General features: G+C 46.4%; 1 protein-coding gene across 3 annotated transcripts in view; it reads left to right on the top strand.

Annotated features, from left to right (window-relative positions):
* Nucleotides 1-21,522, top strand: part of FRMD4A (FERM domain containing 4A) — a 384,064-nt gene that overhangs the window by 83,171 nt on the left and 279,371 nt on the right. The window contains exon 1 of one of the 3 annotated variants that reach the window (XM_049814081.1): nucleotides 11,553-11,639. The exons of the other annotated variants lie outside the window; for them this stretch is intronic. Within the exon in view, the coding sequence (XP_049670038.1) occupies nucleotides 11,607-11,639 (33 nt within the window). The 5' untranslated portion in view covers nucleotides 11,553-11,606. Of the gene's footprint in view, nucleotides 1-11,552; nucleotides 11,640-21,522 lie in introns of those variants that run through there. 3 annotated transcript variants of the gene reach the window in all.

Here is a 21,522-nt window from a genome sequence, read left to right as displayed (position 1 = left end):
ATTTAAAAAGAAAAATAAAAAAATCCTTTAATAGATTTCCAGATTACCTGTTTGAGACCCCGCAGGAATAAAAACCACCTTGAAGACAAACTATAGCAATTCAGCAGTGGTCAGCTCTGGCAGGCAAACACACCCTGAAGATGAGGATGAAGGCCATGGTGCAGTATCCTCGAGGGGTTGTTCCCAAACCCAGCCACAGCAAGGTCCTGGAGACCCTCTGAGCAGCATGCAAGGTTACTTCAAAGCACCATGGCTTGGAGGAAGAGCAGCTCTAAGAGAAGAAGTAGGGACATTCATGGTAGAGAAGAGGGAGGTAAGGAGAGGAATGTAGTCCTGGTTCTGGCTTTCCAAAGGCAGACCCAGATAACAGCAATGGGACAGGACCAGGCAGGAGTCAATGCTACAGTATCGGTGCTGGCCTTGCTGGAGAATGGAGCCAGCAAATATCCGAAGTAAAATGCTTTTGGCGATTATGGGCGAGAAGTTGTTCAGTAGCTTCTCCTGAGATTAGACCCATTGCTATTGCTATTTCATCACCATTAAGAACTTATTGCTGACAGTATTTCCTATAAGTTCAGTGCTCAGGTGACTTAACCCAGGAGCAGCACCACTCTTCTTAGCAAGACCCTGCCCATACCTGATCTTACCCTGGGGCCCCAGGAGAGCCAGGGACTTACGCAAAGTCCAAACTGTGGGGTCCCCTTCAGCTCATCCCACCTTTGAACACTAGCAGAGAGCTTTCTGCATCCTGATATGGTTTTCTGCCTGGTTTAGGTCCATGTCTGTGACACAGACAAGGAGACGTTGATGTTCCCTTGACCGTGCAGTATTTGCCAGGCAAAGGCAACGGAGCGGTGGGCTCCACAGCCCACTGGTGACCTGGTGCCAGGGCAGGCTGGGCTGCCCAGGTAACGGTGCTGAGCCCAGCTGCCCTCGCTCCCACCTCTCCAGAGTCAGCTACAGATGTAGCTGGTATTGGTACAGATGCCCCATTAACAGGTTAAGCAGGACTATACAGAGCAGCTTGCTAGTGATTTTTAGTTAGGAAAAAAAAAAGGATCTAAAAATGTACTTGTGCCTGGCAGGGCTGCTCTGCAGAACTAATCCTTTGCATTTCTTTTGCATCTTCCATCTGTGATTTCATGGTTAATTGACTTATCCATGCAATGTTCCTCTGAGGTATAGATTATCTCCACTTCCAAAGTGATAAATCTGAGTGCGTAGGGGTTTGTGACGTAACTTGCCCTAAACCCTCAAGGGATTACAAGGCAGAGGACAGAGTAGACCTAGGTCCCTGCTCTGCACCACCAAGGCGGGCTCCCTTTTCCCATGGGGACGCACAAGGAATCACGCTCCCCATGAGTAAAAGCCACCACGTGCTGCACTGGGTGGACTCCAGCATTGCCCAAAATGTTCAGCAAGGGTTTGGTGGGTCTGGCCAGAACACGAAGCGTGGGGAGCTGCTCTTGTCCCACCCGTGTGAGCCCTGAGGCGCAAGTCAGGCCAGTGCTCATGGAGAAATGCTGTAGCTGCCGTCACGCGGTTGGCTTTTATTTTCTGTCATCCCAGCATCGATAACCGCACCACATCCCCGCCCGTATTGATCGCGCTGGTGCTTTGAAGATCAATGTGTGTAACAGCCCTGGCTACAGCTCTTCGGGGGGATCAAAGCTCAGTCCTCCAGTTGTAAGGCTGAACTTCATCCCCCTGGAAGCTGTGGCAGACTTTTACCTGTTATGATTTAGAGGGAGATTCATAATACATACTTTGGGTTATGTCTGCAGAACTCCTGTAAGGGCTAACAAAGGGCAGGCAACCCCCATGCAACGGATTTCTTTCTTTGACTAAATTGAATCCTTCCCTAGACCTTCAGTTGTGTGTTTGCAGAACGATGTTGCCTTTTAAATTGTTTTTAATAAGCAAAGTAAGGTAAAGAGGGAAGGATAGTTAAGTGGTGATGATGTCGCAAATGTATTAGCAGATAAAAAGCAGGTGAGGAAATACTTAGAAAAATTGGGTGTCCCGCAGTCATTACATCCAGGTGATGCTAAGACTTTAGTGTAAAGTGAATTAGCTGATTAACTTATTGAATTCATCTCCATTACCTTTGCAAATATCATGCACAACAGGCAGGTTTCAGGCAACTGGTACAATATGACACCATCTCTTCAAACCACAGTTTCTGGCTTTTGCCCCATATTGTAGATCATCTACCATTATTTTAAAAAGTTTGTCTCCACCAGCACTGTGACTGCCTTTCTTATTGCATGCAGGATAACTCGGGCAATCACAGTGTTAGGGTAATGAGCAGAAACATTAATAAGGTGTTGTCATCCTTATTTCTGCCAGGATTGTGGTACAGGAAACAAAACCCCCACATTTCTGTTAGGCAGCTAGGACACCGTATCCTAACACAAGTCAAGGGAATTGAGCCTTAGATGTGCAAGTTCACTTCACTTACTATAAAGAAATGATAAAGAACCAGCTGAGCTGGAGCCAGCCATACCATAGACATTTGAAGTTAGCTGAGATGAACCCCACCTCTGAAGATTGACCCATCTTGGTGAGTTCTGTTGTTGTTTCCAGATGAAGAAATATTGGGGTTCCTGAATTTTAGCAGATCTAATAGTGGTATGAATTCCAGCATCAAATATTAATTCAGATGAGGCTTTGATGTAAGTGGGGATTGTTGCTTAGGCTGAAAACAGGCTGATGATATGTATTCATTATATGTAGAAACTCTCCTGTGCTTTGCTGGAGATGCTGGGCCGGCAACATTATTTTACATCTTTACTGACATTCTGGGAGATGGATGAATGTCCCATTAGCCCAGTAAAGAAGGAGAAATGAGACAGCAGGGAGACCTAGGACTGGAAATATTCTTAGAAGAATATCTATACGACTGCGGTTCGTGCAGTGAGAGGAGCACCCTAAAGGGACTAGCACCTCTGCAGACACTTAGAACCCCTGCCCCAAAGAGCTGAAACCAGGTAGGGAAAGGGACCAAGAGTTCAAATGAGATGAACGGGCTCAGAAAAGTAGCAAGAACGCAAGAGGCAATCTCTGAACTCTGAGTCACTTTAGCTCCTACCTTCTTTCCAACGCCAATGAAACCTTGCTCAGAAACCATCGCAGCTGGGGCACGCCGTGACCGATAGCTGGTCGGCCAGAGGGCATCACCAGGGATGCTTGGAGCTCACAGAGGACAGTAACCCAAGGAGGGACTCATGTGCGTAGCGAGAAATATCCATTACAGCATAAGGCAGCAACATGCTACTGGCGTCAGCTGAATACAGCTTTTATTTGGGGGAGAGACAGGGGCCCCGCTTGAGCTCAAAGGGGAGGAGTGTCTGTCCCCTATGCCAGAAGGTAAATCTGACAGAGATGGTGATGACTGAGTTTACAAACAGTTCATGGGTGCTAGAGGGTGGTTGAACAAACCAATGTAAAAAATATGTAAAATGAGAAAATGTAGAATCATCACGGAGAATAAAGATATTGCTTGTTTCCCTGCGTCCTGTTTTCAGGCATCTGATTGTGTCCTGTGAGGCAACCTGTCTCCATCAAATAAAGGGTGTGCAGGATCTACCGCAGACTCTGTCATTCAGGTGATCTTCCTGCCTACAGGGGTTTTTTCCTGCCTACAGAAGCTCTCTCTTCTGAGAGCTGGGCAGCTGCAAAATTGTTTTCCAGCCTTCACCCTCCGAGGGAACAAAACTGCATGGATATTTTGGAAGAGAGATGGTCTCTGGTTGCTCTTTTCATTTGGGGTTCTGATTTGCTTCAAAACTAACCCAACCTTTAAAGAAAATAAAAGAATCTCAGCATGACATAGTATTTTGCAGGACTCCTTTTGGGCAACCCCAGATTATTATTAGACTTTTGTACTTTGTCAGCCCCTTTCTTCCCCTCCCCTGTCTTCTATTTCTGCTTTATCCCAAGCACTTCTATTCATTCCCTCCCTGTCTCCTCTTCCCCAGGCCAAAATGACCACAGTCTAGGATTTGCAGTTGTAATGACATTACACTTCAGAGAAATGGCTACTTCTCACTTAATGTCTTGTCTGCCCTGCGAGAGCTGGGCCTCCTGTCTCCCAGTACACATAGAGACGTGTCTATAGAGCATCAACTGCATTTATGAGCATTTGCAGCGTATCTGGGAGTCACCTTGCATCAGAGGTTGTGTTTTTAGAGACATAAAGTGGCTATAATCAGGTTTCTAACCAAGAGCATAATAGCTGTGCTTTAGTGGAGTTGTAGCTTTGGGAAACAGTATTTAATTTGACAGAGATATTAACAGGGATGGCAGAGGAGTCCTTTACATTGGAAAAACAGCTTCTGTTATCCTGCTTTGTTGATTTGTTCTTGCAAACCAAACACACTCGGTGTTTATGGCTTTCTACACTGTAGCGAACATCGTGCCCTGTTTGAATGGTTACTGAAGTGGATGAATAAATCATCTATCTGACTGTTGAAAATGCATACATAGACCTAATGCTCTAGTAAAAGGCTTTGTATGTGTTTCGACTGTTAACATCCAGAACAGCAAACATACCCAGCAGTGAAAGGAAAATGTAGCTCCAGTTACTGTTTAGGGAAGGAAGCTCCATCATGTATCCAGCACACGTTTTGTCAGAAGACTAAGCGGGATGCTCAGCCTCATGGTTACACCTGCTGGGAGCCAGGACAGCCAGAGGCTGTTGTCTCTGCTGGGGCAGGACAGCAGTTATTATTTTGAGTCTGTAAGCCTCATCTCTACAGCTCCCATAGATCCTCAAAGCGTCTATAGATCCTCCTGGTGAGCCGGGGTGGAGGTGAGGCGAAACAAGGCGGTCAGATCCTTGCCCAGGTCACCAAGCCAGACCCTGGTCCTGGGGACCCTGCTGAACTGAATGACCTTTTCTTCAAACGCAGCACTCCACATCTCTGCTGGGGTGGTTTATCTGTGTGGTGGAGAGGCAGCTTTTCCTTCCTAAACTACCACACTGACTTAACAGGAATCGTGATAATAATGGCTGAGGTCATTGATTTGTCATAGAGATAAATGCCTTTTAGATGTTGGAGGAGGATGGACAGACCCTGATGGCTGTGCTAAGCAGGGCGGGATGCTAAACTGGCTTTGCTGTAAGTCAGTCTCTCTCTCAGCCTTGTACAGAGACCTACAATCTTCAGATATGACTTTTTATGACTGCCTTCCAAATCTGGAAGGCAGCTAAATCAATCTTATTAATACCTCGAGACTTTAAAATTCATTGTATTGCTTTGCTTTTGTGGAAGAAAGCATGACTGTTCTGGAAAAAGCAGGTCATTAGAGCCTTAAAGATGAACTCCAGAAAAGTAACTGCTGTTTCCAGCCCTCACTAGAATTGGTGCCATATAAGGGTAAGTTGGCAGACGATTTTGACAACACTTACTCATGCAAATGCTGCATCAGTGGAACAGCTTGCAAAGAGCACGGGTCTGCCCCGCGTTTACTTCCCCAGAGGCGAGTCCCTCTCCCTCTGAAGCCACGGGGCAGATCTCAAAGGACTGCACCAGAAATCTGGGAGAGGAAAACCTTTCTTCGTTTTGAAAATACACCCTACAACCAGCAACAAATAAACACGGCTCCAGTTTCTCAGTGCTGCCAAAGCAACACACCCAGTACAGCACTGTTCCTCCCCTTGCATCACCCACAAAGCTGCCAGCTGAATTGCGCCTGTATTCGTGGTGCCTTGGACTGGTACCAAGAAGGAAGCACATAGATAAGCTTTCAGGAGCCCAGCAGCTTTTGCAGGCTGCTAGGCTCAAAAAAAGACCCCAATGCCTTGCCACGGGCTAGTAAAAAGAATACATTTCACTCTAAAAGTCATTGCTGAGAATCTGGCCTTTCCGAGAACAAAGCTTTATATATGCCAGAAGATGACTTCAGAACAAGATCGGAAATATCACATTTTTTTAACTCTGTTTATAACTTAATCTATAGCTGAAAAGGAGACTGGCGAGGTAGTGCCATCCCAGAGAGGATGCACCCAGAGATCAGCACAACTCTCAATCTGTGCCATGCCACATCCTCCCCGCACCTCTCGGAGACAGGAGTCCCCAGGCAGGCAGTGCTACGAGCTGCACCCAAATGGGTGGGCACCTATGGCCCATGCCACCCCAGCGAGTGTGGGTCTTGCTTCCCCTTCCCATCCTCAAAAAAATCAGCTTGCTCATCACCAGGAGGTGCTCAGTCTCCCTGCACAGCCCTAGCAGTAGCCCAGCACCTTTGTCTTTTTTTTAAAGTGTATCATATAAAAAGGCACACAAAAATATTTATAATTTGGGCTTCTGGGTGGTTTGACCCCTTTTTTTTAACTATTCACCCTTTAGGGAAAAAAGACAGAAGAAAGGAATTTCAGGACTTTTTCAGGTGTGTGTTTTTCTGGATGAATGAAACAAGATTAGATTTATTTATTTTTTTCCACAACACAGAGAATTAACTGTTGAAAGCAGCTATTTTTAATGAGGAAAAAAAAAAAAAAAAAAAAAGCCCTAAAAGGGGCTGGTTCTTGTAGGACATAAGCAAATCCTACCCATTTTTAGGTAACCCATGAAGAGTTTGCCTTTGTTATTGTATCAGTAGACTTTTCCTACAAGTCACAATCTAAACACAGCACAGCCAGGCTGGGAAACTGGATCATGTGAACATCCCCGTTCCCTCCTCAAGCCCCCGACCCACTGCAGGCATCAGTCCTGATTTGCAAACACTACTTTTGTGAGAGCTGTGTGCTAGTTTCGACTTTTATTCGCAGAAGAGAAATGAAAAGCAAGGGAAACCTGGAGAAGCAGTGACGAGAGAAGCACAGTAGCAATAACATTTGTACCATTTGGAGGCAAATGCTGCGCTTATGGAAAGTATCTAACAAAAATAAAAAAGCGAGCACGAAAGGCGCTCTGAGTGTTAAATATTCATTAGTATTCCCCACGCCGCCTGTTCTAAATATAAGATACGTTTCCGCACAGCCCCGGTATGTGACTGGGATGTTTCCCCCTCCTTTATGTGATGCCACAGCTATTCGGATGGTGGGATGTCGCCATGGCAACATTGTGATGCTACCTTTTGTTCGCCGGATAAAATGACCAGTTGCGAGGTCGAACTGGGCTGCTGGTGGCACGGGCAGGGGCCAAGTGTGGGCAGGGGCCAGACGCAGGCAGGGTCCTGCTGTTTCCCCCGCCATCACCTTGTCCTCACCTGGTTTGAGTGATGAGCCAGCTGGGGGTCAGGGTGGGCAAAAGTGGATTTTGGCAGCCTCAAATATGGGGGTTAGTGCCCTGTAAGGGAGCTGGAATGGTGGGCTGGGGGATGCTGGCCACTGGCCGTCTAGGGGGTGGCAGGCAGGAGGTGGTGGCACCTCTTTGCATCAGAGAGTGGAGGAAACTGGGTCCAAATCCAAACTCCCTCCACTTTTCAGGATCGGTACAGGCAGCACAACTTAGTTCTGTGTTGGGATCCCCACCCCAAAGGTTAGGAAGGGTTTTGATTTAGGGAAGTTTTATCCCAGCTTGGATGCATACACAGCGAGTGAACAAGAGGAAAGCTGAGGGTTCAAATATGTACCATGGAGTCTGGCTGTTTCCAGAACCCTCAGCCAATAGCCTAGCAGTGAATATAAGGTGCTTTTTTGGCCATTTTCCCCACTAATGGGTACCTGGGGCAAGATTCAGCTCCAGAGTCAGGCACCTAAATTCAGCTGTTTACGTCTACTTGGCTAAATGTCAGCAGATAAGTATATTCTCATTCTGGTCTGTGGAGGTCTGTCAATGCAGTCAGCAGAGCCTAGAAACAGATTCAGCTCCACGGCTGAATCCAGGTAGGATCTACCTGGCTCCAGGTAGACATCTACCTTGGTCTGCTGTCTAGATTCCAGCAGACATTTAGGTTATGAAATTATAAAGGGGTTTCAAGGTATCTATCTCACTCCCATGATTAGTTAAGGAGCCAAAAGTTATTATATTCCCAGCTTAAACACTTCTTCTAGGATGAGGCGGGTTGAATACAGGACAGGATGAACCTCTGCAACATCTGTACAAACCAGACAAGTGGGTCCCCTCTTCTGTAGACAGAGAACCTGAGATACGCTGGGCGTAGCTGACCAGGCTCTGAGTCAAATGCTGCTCCCCTCCCCAGAAAGAGGATGAGAAAGCAAGTGTTCACATGCTCCTTTCGCCTCTGTAGTGCCTTTGATCTGAAAATCGCAGGAGCGGAGGCTGTCGAACAAGTCTGCGGTAATTTGAGCATTGCCATGAGTCGCAGCCCAGGGGAGGAACGAAGTGCCAGACCATGGCACACGCTATTGCGGCAGCGCTCTCCTGGCTACAGCAACTACAACTTTCATTTTAAAGCAAGGATAAACTCCTCTGGCTCCGGCAGTTGTAAAGCTATTGCTCTGATTGTGAAAGGGGGTTGCAAACAGGCTGGATACGTGCAGAGGGTGGTAGTCCTGCTCCTGTAGCCCACGAAGGACAGGTTGGTGGCTGCACAGGCTAAAGCAGAGTATCTGCCCACATGCTAGTAGAGCACAAGTCCTACCTGGTGCCTGGAGTTTGAGAGGAGGATGACATATGATGCACAATTCCCATCCATCCACTGCAGCTCCAGCTCTTACGTTTGCTGGAAATTGCCAACCTCAACACTTTCCGGCGAGCCACGCCAAAATTTGCCTAGGCAGAGCCAATTGGGTTTACCAGCCCCACTGGTGAAGGTGGATGTGGATGGAGCTCGCTGTCACACCCCACTTCAGCTGTGGCTCCCAGTAATGCCATGCAGGGGCTCATAACTCGCACGGGGGCCCAGAGCATCCTCCAGGATGCAGCTGGGGGTCACAGCCTGCGCTCCCCGGACGGGCAGGCTCGCTGCCGGCTCACAGCCGTGGCTACGGGTGCTGCTCAGACAGCACCGTCCTCTTTTCTGTTCCTGCTCGTCCTGCTGAGCTGGGCTCTGCTCTGACTCATGCACTATCAGCACAATTCCCCAATCCGTTCAGATCAGAGAGCTTTGAGTGCTGCTGAACCAGAAAGGCCCCGGCTTGCTTTTCTGGTCCCAGACTGAATTACTCTCTTGGCCTTTAGGAAAACTACTTTTTTTTTTCTCCTTGTAAACAGAGATAACACAGGAAACCTCATGAGGCACTGCAGTTTAGCCTAGTTCAAAGCAGAACCAAGCTTTAAAAGAGAACTGGGTATTCATATGCTACCGCGGGTGCACCATCCACATTATCATATTGCATTAGAGTTTGACCACGTGGCCTGAGATCTCCAAAAGTCCCAAATGCTTCTCTCTCTTTAGGTTCCTCTTGACAGTTTGGAGACTCAAATTCCCCCGATGATTAGGAGGAGATGATGTTTCACAGATGCACAGACTTGTAAACCTCATGTCAGAGTCTGACACAGCATTGTACAGCAGAAAAATCACAACGGTCGTGTTTTACTGAAGCCTGGAATTCCTGCTGCCACTTATTCAAAGTCTTATTACAGTTTTGTAAATACCAATAGCAAAACATATTTAGATACATCCAGCAAGAAATAGATGAGCCTGCCAGCATGGTACAGTGTCTCTTTAGCCCTGGAAAACTTATCTCTGCCTTCAATACAATATGATCAGATTTGTTCACATTTAATAAGGAGCTGAGTTTGGCTGAGAACAGTTAATTATCTTTGAAATTAATATTATTCAAGATAGGGGGGCACCTCCCTTCCCTGTTTTTACCCCATAAGGAATAATAAGAAAAATGCCCTAAAGCTGCCACATCTACAGGGTCGAAAGGATTGGGAGAGTTAGAGAGGAAAAGTGATGTGTGGGGTAATTTGTGTGATTTGTGTCATTGCCTGGGCACACTTCTGCTGGGGACTGGCCAGCGTAGGGGTAGTGTCTACCTCTGGGTTCATCCCAGGCTTTGGACCCTGCGTCCTCATGCAGCACCATGAGTATATTCCCTTGCACCCTCTCCACCTCGGTGTAGCCGCCAGGAGCCTGTGTTGAACGTGAAGGATCCATGTTGGCAGAGATGGTCCCTGGCCTGAGCAGCCAAAGCATGAAACGACAGCAAGAGGAGAGGTTTACGGAGGGGTGAGGACCTGAGGACAGGATTCTCCTTGGCTTTGGACATTTGGGGCAAATCACTTTGGGAAGGAACCTGTCTCTCTCATTAGCCTTGCAGGAGCCTCAGTGGCTGGCTCGGACCAGAGGGCAGAGTTTTAGATAGCAAAATCTAAATGAGGTGAATCTCCATGGTCATCCAGAGAACGTGTGGCAATGTCAGGAGTTTAACCGGATCCCAGCTCAGTGCCTTAATCAGACGGTGACTCTCCCTGAGCATGTAGCTTTGGGGCCTCAAAGAAGAGCTGATGTTAAAGGGCGTTAGAAATTTCCCCTTGTGGTATGATCCAACCAGCCTGACAGCGATTTTCTAACACTGAAAATCAGGTTCTGGTGGTGTAACAGGATTTTTAATTTCATTTTTGGACAGCAGTTGGATACTGGTATGTGGAAGGTTATCCCGGGGGCCAGGGAAGGGGAGCCTTATTTGTGTCTGTATTCGGAACTGGGGTGGCCCATGGGGGGAGCCGACCTTGGGAGCAGTGATGGGCAGCTGCTGCTCATTTAATGATGTTTCAGAGGGGTTTTGCTTCAGACTGGTCTAGCCCTGTGGACCAAACACTGGTGTGTTTGCAGGTCTGAAGCCCGTTTTCCAGTTGGATTTTTGTCTGAGAGAGATTCAGTCCCGGCATCACTCCGTGATGGAAACCAAAATGCGGGAATTGGGAGCAATTAGGGAATTTTCCACAAAGGCACACTCTGATCTGAATTAAAATGCTAATAGAAACGCATTCAGCGAGTGTCTTTTGCTGACCAACTTTGCAGGACTATGTTCCTTTTGTTTCACTCTCTTGTCTTTCTTTCTCTCTGTCCCTCAATTCCCGGCTGACAATTGACAGGAACTCCCTTTCAGCGTGGGTTTGGTCACTCACCGACAGCAAACGCGCCCAGCAGAAAATGCTCCAACTGTTGGCACTTCCCAAGGGGGAAAAAAACACTTGGGCTGAAGCTTGGGCTCAGGATTACACCCCTTTAAGTCAATCCCGGGGAATCCGCAACCTTTCGACAGCGGCGAAGTTTTCTCGGCGCTTTCCTCGCTAGCACGGCGAGCCGACGAGCGTCAGCCCCGCACGGGGACGTTACCAGATTAAACCCAGCGGCACAATAGGGAGGGCAAAGTCCCACACCTTCCCATCGCTGCCGCCGTCCGGATCCCCGCGGCTGGGCTGGGATCACTTGTCCTGTGCTGAATGCATTACGTAAGGCAGGGATCGTTTGTCAGCCGCGATGGTACAAACATAGCTGCAGGCAGATTATGCAGAGAGAGAGAGAGAGAGAGAGAGAGAGAGGAGGGAGAGGGAGGAAGGTCTCTCCAGGAACGGTGCTCCACGCAACTGAGGATTGCAAGTTGGCAGGTTGGCGGCTGGCCGAGCTTCCGTGAGGGTGTCGCTGGCAGTCCCTGACATGCTCTTGTTCGTGTGGGATGCTTGAGGCAGGGACGAGAGACTAAGTTGGGGGACGAGGATTGGCATGAGGATCGGACCAAAATGGAAGGGCTTCTGTCTCCGATGAGAACGAAGGTAGGGGAAGATGTTAATGTCTTTTGAAGCTGCTTTTAGCCGAGGAGGGGAAGGGGAGGTGCGGGGCTAGCTCTGTGAATAGGGGGCTTGCCGAGCTTTTGTCTCTTTTCTGTTCTCTCTCTTCTTTTTTCTTTCTTCTTTTTCAAAACTATGCTCATGAATGTAAGTCGGCGGAGGAGCGACAGCAGTCTCCTCCAAGAGGGGAGTAACCCATCACTCTTCCTCGACAGAGATGACCTTTGTGAATGAGTTTGCCTTTTGGAGTAGACAGCCATATTTTTGTTTGAATTTCCAGTCAGAGGCTCTCATTGTGTCTGTGTGTCTGTGCGCGCTCCCCGGGGAGCCGCTCAGGGAAAGCGTACCTGCAGCACAGGGAGGGATGGATGGTGCTGGTGGGCTACCCCAGTACAGAATTTTCAGCAGCATGGGATGCACGGACAAGGAAAGAGGGCGATTTTATGCCCAAATACCCTGCCAGGGTGGGAGACCTCTTGGTGTGGACCCAGACCAGAAAGCTGTAAAAGAAAAACTGAGCGTGCGGACCTAAGGAATTGCTGCACTTGTCTGCTGCCTTCTCACGCTCCCAACTCTCTTTAAAGGTTTGCCATTAATCCTCATTATTAAAGAAACTTGAATTCCAGCAGGGAAAAGCCAGAGACAAATACAGTGATGGTTTAGTTTGTAAAATCTCCTTCCGTGCTATTATTTCTGTGTGGTCCTGGGGGATAGACTGAATCCTGATGTATTTTATTTAGTCACTGCCTCCATCCCATGTGGTAACTGCCTTGGGTAAATCTTTCTGATTTCAGTCCATCACCGCGTGCAATCCAACCCTGTTGTATTGTATCTCAGGACTGGAAGAACTGGAATTCAATGACAATTCTTGCTGGCAACAGGGTATCTTCATACGTCTTAAATGCAAGCAGTTTTGAAGGTGCAGTCAGACCAGAGTTGTTTCACATAAATGCCAGACTAGAAAAAATTCTGAGAAATCGTCTGGTCCAGCCCCTGTGCTGGGGCAGATCAGCTAGTCTGGTCTCCTCAATTGCATCCCTGCCATCCACTATCTTAAATTAAAGGCTCTTCAATGATTCAAAGTATTTTCAATATTAAAAGCTAGAAAAGTGATTTAAATAATAATAATTTGCCAGCAAGTGGCTGTACTGTAATTCTCCAGGGGAGCAATTTTTTTCCCACTTTAATTCAGTTCTTTTTTGTCTTGCCCAGTAAGTTGGGGATTAAAAAAGGGACCTACCAACTTCATATAGCTCTCCATTACCAAGAATAATGCTAACAGGCAGTTTATAGAATGAAAGATTTATAAGGGATTAGAGACCCAGCCATTCATACTGAGGAATACGTACATTAGTGTTAGTCTTTGTAAGGCATTTCGCAGTATTACTTTTTAAAATTTTTGAATCAGAGAATCGAAAACAAAAACCCTGTCCAACAGATCTCATTTCCATTATTAGAAAACGTAACTTTCAACGTTTTAGTTGATGCTTCCATTCTGCTCCTTTAACCAGGCTTGAAATGATTGCTGGAGGCAGTCTCTCCCAGAATTGGTGTGCTATCAGGTTGATGCGTGGATTACAGTCAGATGTGTGTACTATCAGCACCTGCAGCACGCGTGCAGCTATAAAAATGACAGAGTAAGGGAAGTGGACCGGGACTGGGTATTATGTTTGTTCATCTGACTTGCTTCGTAGCTGCAGCTGGAATGTAAATCCTAATAATGCCATTCATAAAGTGTAATCTCAGTTACCACTATCATGTTATTTATTGATCCTATAGAAGAATCTGCTTGGGAATAGAGACATGATCTTTTGGATGCCAATCTGCTCTAATATCAGAGAAAAGGATAGATTCTGATCTCCTTTGTGTACGGGAAAAGCTTCTCAAGCCAAAGCAATGCAATTTTAAACCATCAATTGCAATGATGTAAAACTGATGTGATTCTCTTGAAGATCTAGATCCTGACGTTGGTGTTACGTTGCTGTTAATCTGGAGTAGCTCCGTGGCAGATGATGGAGATATTGAAATAGGCTCTGTGGAATAAAGATCAGGACTTGGCCCTTACACCTTTACCTTTCAGAGAAAAAACAATGAGAAGATCACTTGAATAAATCTGAAAACTAATCTCATTTCCAAGATGCTTCATAGCTGGCAGCAGCTCCCTGCTCACTTGCCAGAAAACCGAGTGTAAAAACCATAACTCTCCAAATACAACCTTAATATGCATTGCCTACAAAAAAAAAAAAACTTGACAACAGCAAGGCTGCCGATGTGCCGAGACCCCTGCCTGTCACACTCCCTAATATTGCCTCATTTTTCCCCTTTACTCCCCCGTCTGTCTGATCCCATCTGTTGTCACTTGTTTTACACTTAGGCTGCAACTGTTGGAGGCTAGTGGGAAGTTTTTTTGTCCTTTGGTTTGTACGGTGACGTGAAGGATGGTGGGCTCCTGGTCATGTCCGGCAGTGCTACCTGGAGCAAGCCTGGAGCATCTGTGAGCTCCAAGACTTTAACCTGTGTGAAAACATCTCCACATTACAGTGAAATGCAAATTAACGTTCGGTTTTATCTTTAGTGTCCCAGGCAGCTATATTCAGTCTGCTCAAAACTAGACAAAAAAATTTTTAAAAAAAGGGTTTTTTCCATGGGTAGGTAGGAGTAAGGGCTATCTCTTTCTGGCATCTCTCATAGTCTGTCACCAAGGAGTGAGGACAATGTGCATCTGCCTTTCATAGCCAAACATGCAAAGGTCTCTGTAGTTAAAATGAGGTCCAAATCCCTGCAGGTGGGCTTGAGTGAATCTCGTGGTGGCAACTGAAAATCCCATTGCTGTCAGCTCTTTGGTCCCTTTTGCTCACCAAGGTTCCCACCCCACATCAGAGCTGGCAGAGGGACAGGTGGACACATCTTGACTTCAAAAGCCCAGTTTTTGGTGCAGGAGGGCTGGAGCTGAGACGCTGGACATAGCGTGTAGGGCAGAGATGTGGGCACACGTCCTCGCCTCTCCATCCAGCTCCGTGGCAGGGCTTGCCAGCAGAGAGCTGGGCACACGCAACCAAAAGCATATTTCATAGGGCACTTCTTTCCCATTCTACAAAGTGATAACCTATTTGGTTACTGGGCCATTCTGGGTGATCACAGAGTGGGGTGCTTAACAACTTAGAAATTCTTTAAAATATTTGTTGACGTAAATTGGGTATCAAGCATTAAGTGCATTACACCATGTAATGGACTCCACCGCAGTAAGTCACGGGCGATTAATACATTTCTACTTTTGTGCAACTGGGATGCACAAATGCAGGAATTAAAGGGGAAGTGGAGGAATACAGGGTAAAACGGGCTGGTATATCAAAATTGAAGCAGATAAGTGGAATGCATTGAACAGAAAACTTACTGCATTTTTAGTGTTGATGATTAAATCTCACATGGCTAGAAGTAATAGTGAGTTGTAAATATTTGGTGGGTTAATGGTGATACTGATAAATATTACCAGAATCACTTGAATTCTGTAGCCTAGTATGTCTGAGCCCCCTTTTTAAGAGCACATGAATGTACACAATAGCAATGTCCCCATGCCACCTTAAGAGACTGTGAAGTTGATTGAGTACCACGGAGCGAAAAGAATGAAGAAATGCATAAATATTGCACTCCTTTTGTTAGCCTCCATTTTAATTTGTTTTATAATCCTCAACACATGCACAATTTGCCTTAACCCTCAGTGCATCGCCTTCAGCAAATTACACTGGCATAAGAATTTCAGTAATTTCAGTTTCTCTGCCGCTGACACTTGCCAGTGCATGCTACTGAATTTGCAATGAGCACCTGGCTTGAACCACGCAGAACTGGCTAGCTGCTCTATTTTCCTTTGAGAAGCCTGTGTTTGGCTCCTTTTTGTTTATCAAAGTGCTGCTTTTCTTTCAGACCAGCTGAAAGAACTTTTTCAATGAACTTTTCATCTGTTCAGAAACACACATGGAGGGTAAATGGAGATTAATTACCGTTGAATTTACTAAGCTTTGCATCCAAAGATAATGAATTTTGAGTGTTCCTGTGTACAGAGAATTCAGCTAGGGAACTCAGTAAATAATGTGTGTAATGTTTAGATAGTGCTCTTAAAACGTTAATGGGGCTGTTGTCTCTTATTGAATCTTATTAACTTTATCTGTTTATTATAGATTTTGGGGATTAGCAAACTCCCATGGTGTTACTGTTTATTCATTAAACTCTGTTGGCTCTACTTGCAAAGCAATTTAGTTTTTGACCGCTAGATCTCTCAAAAAGAATGGTTAAGTTGTCCTTTGTGCCTTACTTAGAGAAGTTCACAGCAGCTCCAAGCAGAGAAACCTTGGGAGGTACCACATCCCCCGTCAGTCTTAAACAGCAGAGGGCTGCGACGGCTGCCCTTTGAGATCACACGGGGAGGAAATTGGAAGGGAAAATTGCCTGGAGAAAGGGAAGCCTGGAGTCTGGGTTACACTTACGGGATGGGATTGCTGTAGTCTTTAACCCCCTTGGATGGTAACTGAAAAGAGGTTTGCATAAGCAGATTTTCTATCATAGCGTGAGGCTGCATCTGAACAGATTCTTAACTTTAAGCTCACAAGCTGTCCCGTGGAAGTTAAAGTTAGGATTCTGCACTGTATGGAGAGCTACACGTCTTAAAATCACCTGACAGCACTCTTGTACAAGCCGAGATGCAGAGTAAGTTCTTTGCATGTGTTGTGAAACCATTCCTGGTATTTTTAACAATGGCAAAAGACCAAATGGCAAAAGGGGGCAGCTGTCCCCCAAAAGCATGCACACTCCTCCTCTGGAGTCTCAGATCCCTGTTTCGATACCACTGTGTATTTAACTCCCATTTTGAATATCCCATTGAGATAGACACATACAGGTGCTAATGATGCTCAGAAACTGGGATTTCCAAAGTCATTTGGGGGATTCAGACCCCCTGGCTGGAATAATTTCACATGGACAGTGGGCACCCAAATCTTTGGGTTCCCGTGCGATCTCCCACAACCTGCCACGGCCGCATGAAGTCCATAGCGTGGACTGGGAAGCACCAGTGCTCCCTCAGGAGCCCTTCCACGGGGCACTCACACAGTCTGCCAAGCAGCTCAGGGGGTACCTGCTTCCCTGCCTTATTAACAGTTTGACACAAAGGTTAATGAGGCCATATGTAATTCTCTGAGCTTGTGGACGGCTAAAAAGAAAGGCAATTCAAGAAATAATGAAGTCCTATGTCTGCTACTGTTAATCATAATTTCATAAGTACCTGGGAGAGAGGATGTAGGGGCATAACTCAGAGCAGAGTTTGGCTTTGGAATAACTCTACCATAACATTATGCCTCTGGAAAAGCAGAGCCCTTTCTGTTCTGTAACATTTCCTAAACCCACTCAGATTTAAAAACAATATATCACTGAACATAAAACTGAAAGGTTATTTTTTCTCCCCGGCTGTGCTTTGTATCAGTGCAGTGAGATGCCACGCCTGACTGGGCCCTGCCCTCGCCCACAGTTGCAGCAGAGGTGGGTTATTTACTGTAGAGGAGGAAAGCATCCTTGCGTATCCTGGGCAGGAGCTGGACGCTGCGCCATTAATGAGAATTGCACTGCAGTAGCACTAGGAGGTCAGAGTTCAGCACGGGGACTCATGTGCTTAGTGCTGCCCAAACATACGATAAGAAGACAACCCCTGTCCCCAAATATTCCCTACTGAAGGTTGAGGGGAAATGGGGGCATTTTGCCTCTGTGTTTTAAGGAAGAAGGATTGCAGTGCAGATTCTGATATCTCACCCATGAATCAATGACGGAGTGATGCTGTCCTTTCTCAGCATCCTCAGCAGCACAACTGAGTCCAGGCTACACCATCCTAGCATGAGGCACCCTTGGGTGCATGCCAGGCTGAGCTGGCTCAGCTCTTGATGAGCGCTCCCACGATGACCATCAGCCAGCCCTTGAGATGGACCAGGCTGACCACAACACTAGGATTGCTTTGCCTTTCACAGTCAGTATGGTCACCTGGTTGGGATCCCCCTCTGCCATCATCAGCTGAGCATCAGGACCCACATCGCTGGGACGTGCAAATAGGCTTGGCACCCCATGGTGTTGGAGCCTGAAATGATCACAGCGTGCCTTGATGATCAAAGCTCTCATTTCGTGTATCAAACGCCACTGGGTCCTTTCAGGGGATGGAAATAGGAACTGCTCCGAAGTGCCCTGCTCACCTCCCGCTGTCCAGACACCATCTCCAGGCTCATGCCAGCCTGCAACCTGGCCTCGATTCTCCATGTCTTGCTCAGCCTGTGCAAAGCCCAGGCTGTAGCAGAGGTGCCCAGGAACATCTCAGGTCCCCAAAACCTTCCTGCAGCTTGGGGTGTCTGGAAATATCCAAGGACCTTCCCTTGGTTCGCATGGGACCTCACCAAAAAGCGCACTGGGGAGGCTATGTAAAGACCACAAATGATACCAAATTGGAATTAATAATAACAACAATAACATAATAAATAATGGTAATAAGAAGAAGCTTTAAAATGCAGTAGGACAAGGCATGGACTGGAGGAATCAAAGAAAAGTGACAATGACAGCATTAAGAGCATAAAGCTTACTAGCTCAGCGTGTGGGTTAGAGGCTTCAGGGTTTTTTTTTAATAAGTGCAGAGAAAATACACTGGTGAGCACCCATCTTTCTAGTCATTTCATTAAGCAGCTTGCTTAATGGGCAGCTGTTGTCGAGGCAATTGGCCGTCCTTTTCAAAAGCAGAACTCAGACAGTGCCGCCCACTGTTAGCTGTGAATCACAGGTTGTATCCACTGGGGAAGGTCATAAAGTCTTAACTGCTGTAAAAATGGGAAAGATGAAAAAATGAGAAAGTTGTGAGGATGATTATGAAACAAAAATGATGGTTGTCCCAAAATGCCAGCGTAGTAGTTATCTATGGAGGAAAAAAGCTCTCCTGCACAGCTGTCTGATATATTAGGTCATTCTGAAGGCAGTTATTGGTAGGGACTGTGTGCATTTAATGTTTGGGACTGTATGGAATGCAATAAAGCACTTGCACAATGCATATTTCATGTACAAAATGTCTGATCCATGACCAGTGCATACTAGCACAGCTCTAGCACCTCAGCACACACTTCAGTAGCGATCAGCTCTTCCTTATAATATTTTACTGGGTTTAGATGAATGTAAAAATACGTGTACAGCTGGGAGCGTGGGCTTTCTTCCTGAGAATGCACACCTAATGTACTTTAGCTTTCACTGCATTCCTCTTTTATCCACATTGCAATATAAACCCACCAAATCTACAAGCCCAAAAGTCTGACCCCATTTGAGATTCAACCAGCAAGACAAAAATCCCAGGCCCTGCAGGTTGTTCAAGTTCAGAGGAGACCTGAGGACAGATACAGGTGTCTTTCTGATGTAATTTATAAACATATAATAATGTCAATAATCACACAAAGTCCTGCTCCCCTGAGCACAGCAGGCATCAATCAAATGAGAAGGCAGTTTTCTTGCTCAGGGTGCCTTCTTTCATCCAAGACCCATCCACACCTGTGTTTTTCCTTGGTGCCTTGGTCCTTAGCTTGGTTATACTATGAGGGAGGGGTTTTTTTCCCCTCCCTAATACAGTCACAGGGTATCACAACACATGGCAGACCATCCAAGGGAGTCCGTCCCTTCTTCTGTTTGAGCCCCAGGTCCCCATTTGGGTTTTTTAGGGAAAGCCCTTGTCCCTTTTGTGCAGGACTTCAGCTTTTAGGGAAGTGCTGTGTTGTGGGTTCCCAGCACCCAGCATCTCCCCATGTGCAGAACAGCAAAATCTCCCAAAATGCAGCCGTCCCCAGGCACAGCCTTTGACTTGGGTCGTGTATCACAGGCTGAACGCTGCTATTAAGGGCTGATTTAATAGCAAATGCAGTATAAATAACAGCAATAAAAATGCACCACTCCTTCTTTTATGAAATCTTGTTCACAGGTCTCCCATGCAACAAAAACCAGAGGAAAGCGATGGCTCTCATGGCATGTCGTGGGGTCCCCCGGGCCACAGTGCTGATGTGGCACAGCCCAAAGCAGCAGCCAAACCCATTCCAGTCTCTCTGAAAACATGCAGATATCATCACTTTTCTGCTCATCCAGCGCTTGGTAGCACAAACACTTGCAAAGCTTGACTCTGCTGAAGTAACATTAAAGGTAGAAGCAATCTCTTGGGTAGACAGCACTTAACCACTTGGGACTTTGAAGACAGGAGGTCAAAACCAATATATCAAGTCAGTTATCAGCCATTTCGGTCTTCCTTTCCTCCCCTCCCTCTGGCTTAGAGCTGCAGGAGCTCAGGTCCTTTGATGTAAACCTGTCAGACACTTTGGTCTCTTGCCTGCTCTGCCCTGCCCTATTCTTCCGCATGCACATTTGTGTGAGATTTTAATTATAGGCATGATCATATTGGTAAGAAAACCCTTCCTTAATTACACGCTCAATTAATTCTAGTAGCTTAGGCGCTGAAAGACGAAGTTAGGTGAAATCATTACTGCTTCATCTAAAGCTGGATCTCTCCACGGCCAGGTTTGGAATAATACTGTGGAAGTCACTTTTCTTTAGAAAAATGGATTTCATTTAGAAGAGATTAAATTATTTTGGATAGAGGGAATTAGAGTATTATCCGGTGCCACTGAAATTCTTTTCCAGCAAGACTAATTACTTAGAGGACTAATCTTTTCAGTAAATATTCTGTGATCAGGCCCAAGACATATATGGTACAAATGAGGAAATATTCAGCCTCATTGCGGCTGGCACAACACCTCCCCTAATGTATTGTGGTCTTTAGAGAGAGATCAGGTGAGATGAGAGATTAAATGTGTCTTCATAATGTCAGATACCTCTCCATGGCACCAGTGCCTCAATGTTCATCCTCCTACCCTTGCTGGTAGTTGGGTAGCACGTCTATGGGTACCTATGGGACCGGGGTAGGGATGCCTGGGAAACACCCAGGCTGAAGCCAGCTCATCTGAGCTTTAAGCCAGGTTCTGTTCCTGTCTCTATTAGACTGGTGACTCCCAACGCGTGGGGCAAGAAGCCTGTGTTGCACCCCCGGGATCCCTGCTGACAGCAGCACGGAAAACAAGGCACAAGTGGAGGGGAAACAAAATCCAAGCTGGAATAAACAGTCTAGGAGGCAGGGGAGGATGTGAGCAGAGGATTAGGATTGGAGTAAGGAATTTGAGAAGTGGCAACCAGGACTAAATAGACGAGGTCTGGAGAAGATGAGTGAAGGGTAGAGGGGCAAAGATGGAAGACCTGTGTCCATGGCGTGGAAATTTCCTTCAGCCCAGACCCCATGTCCCAGCTGGATGTGGGTGGTAAAATGCGCACGTGTAAAGCTGCTTTGTAAAGAGCGAACACCATCAAGATGCAAAGCTGGGAAATACCAGAGCAAGGGACATCCCTGCAGCACTGTCTCACTTAATTAGGCAGCCCCACACTGGTTTTCCACAGGTTTCTTCTCATCTTGTGCATAAGATGGACATCAGATAATCAGCCGCTATTCCTTATTCTGTATTCTCTTCATTTCTCATTGAATAACCCTAGGTCTTATTTACTGAATACTGCCCCAAAGCCAGAATTATTCATTTTCTCATGTATTTTTTCCTATAACACTAATTCCAACAGCATCAAAGTTCATCAAAACCTGCAATCAGACTCTGGGTTTGTCTCCATTTAACTGCAGCAGAACTGAGCCATGAAGGAATCGTTAAAGGTCTCCTCCAGTTTTGGGCCATTTCTGACTTTTCTGCATCCTTAACATTAGACTGCACTTTCTGTGTTCATTGTGCCCCTCACCATTTGCCTCTTCAAGTCATGCGCCACGGGT

Source organism: Accipiter gentilis, chromosome 11 (assembly GCF_929443795.1).
Source record: "Accipiter gentilis chromosome 11, bAccGen1.1, whole genome shotgun sequence".
In the NCBI taxonomy this organism is placed as follows: domain Eukaryota; kingdom Metazoa; phylum Chordata; class Aves; order Accipitriformes; family Accipitridae; genus Astur; species Astur gentilis.
This window is presented reverse-complemented; position numbering and strand designations above follow the sequence as displayed.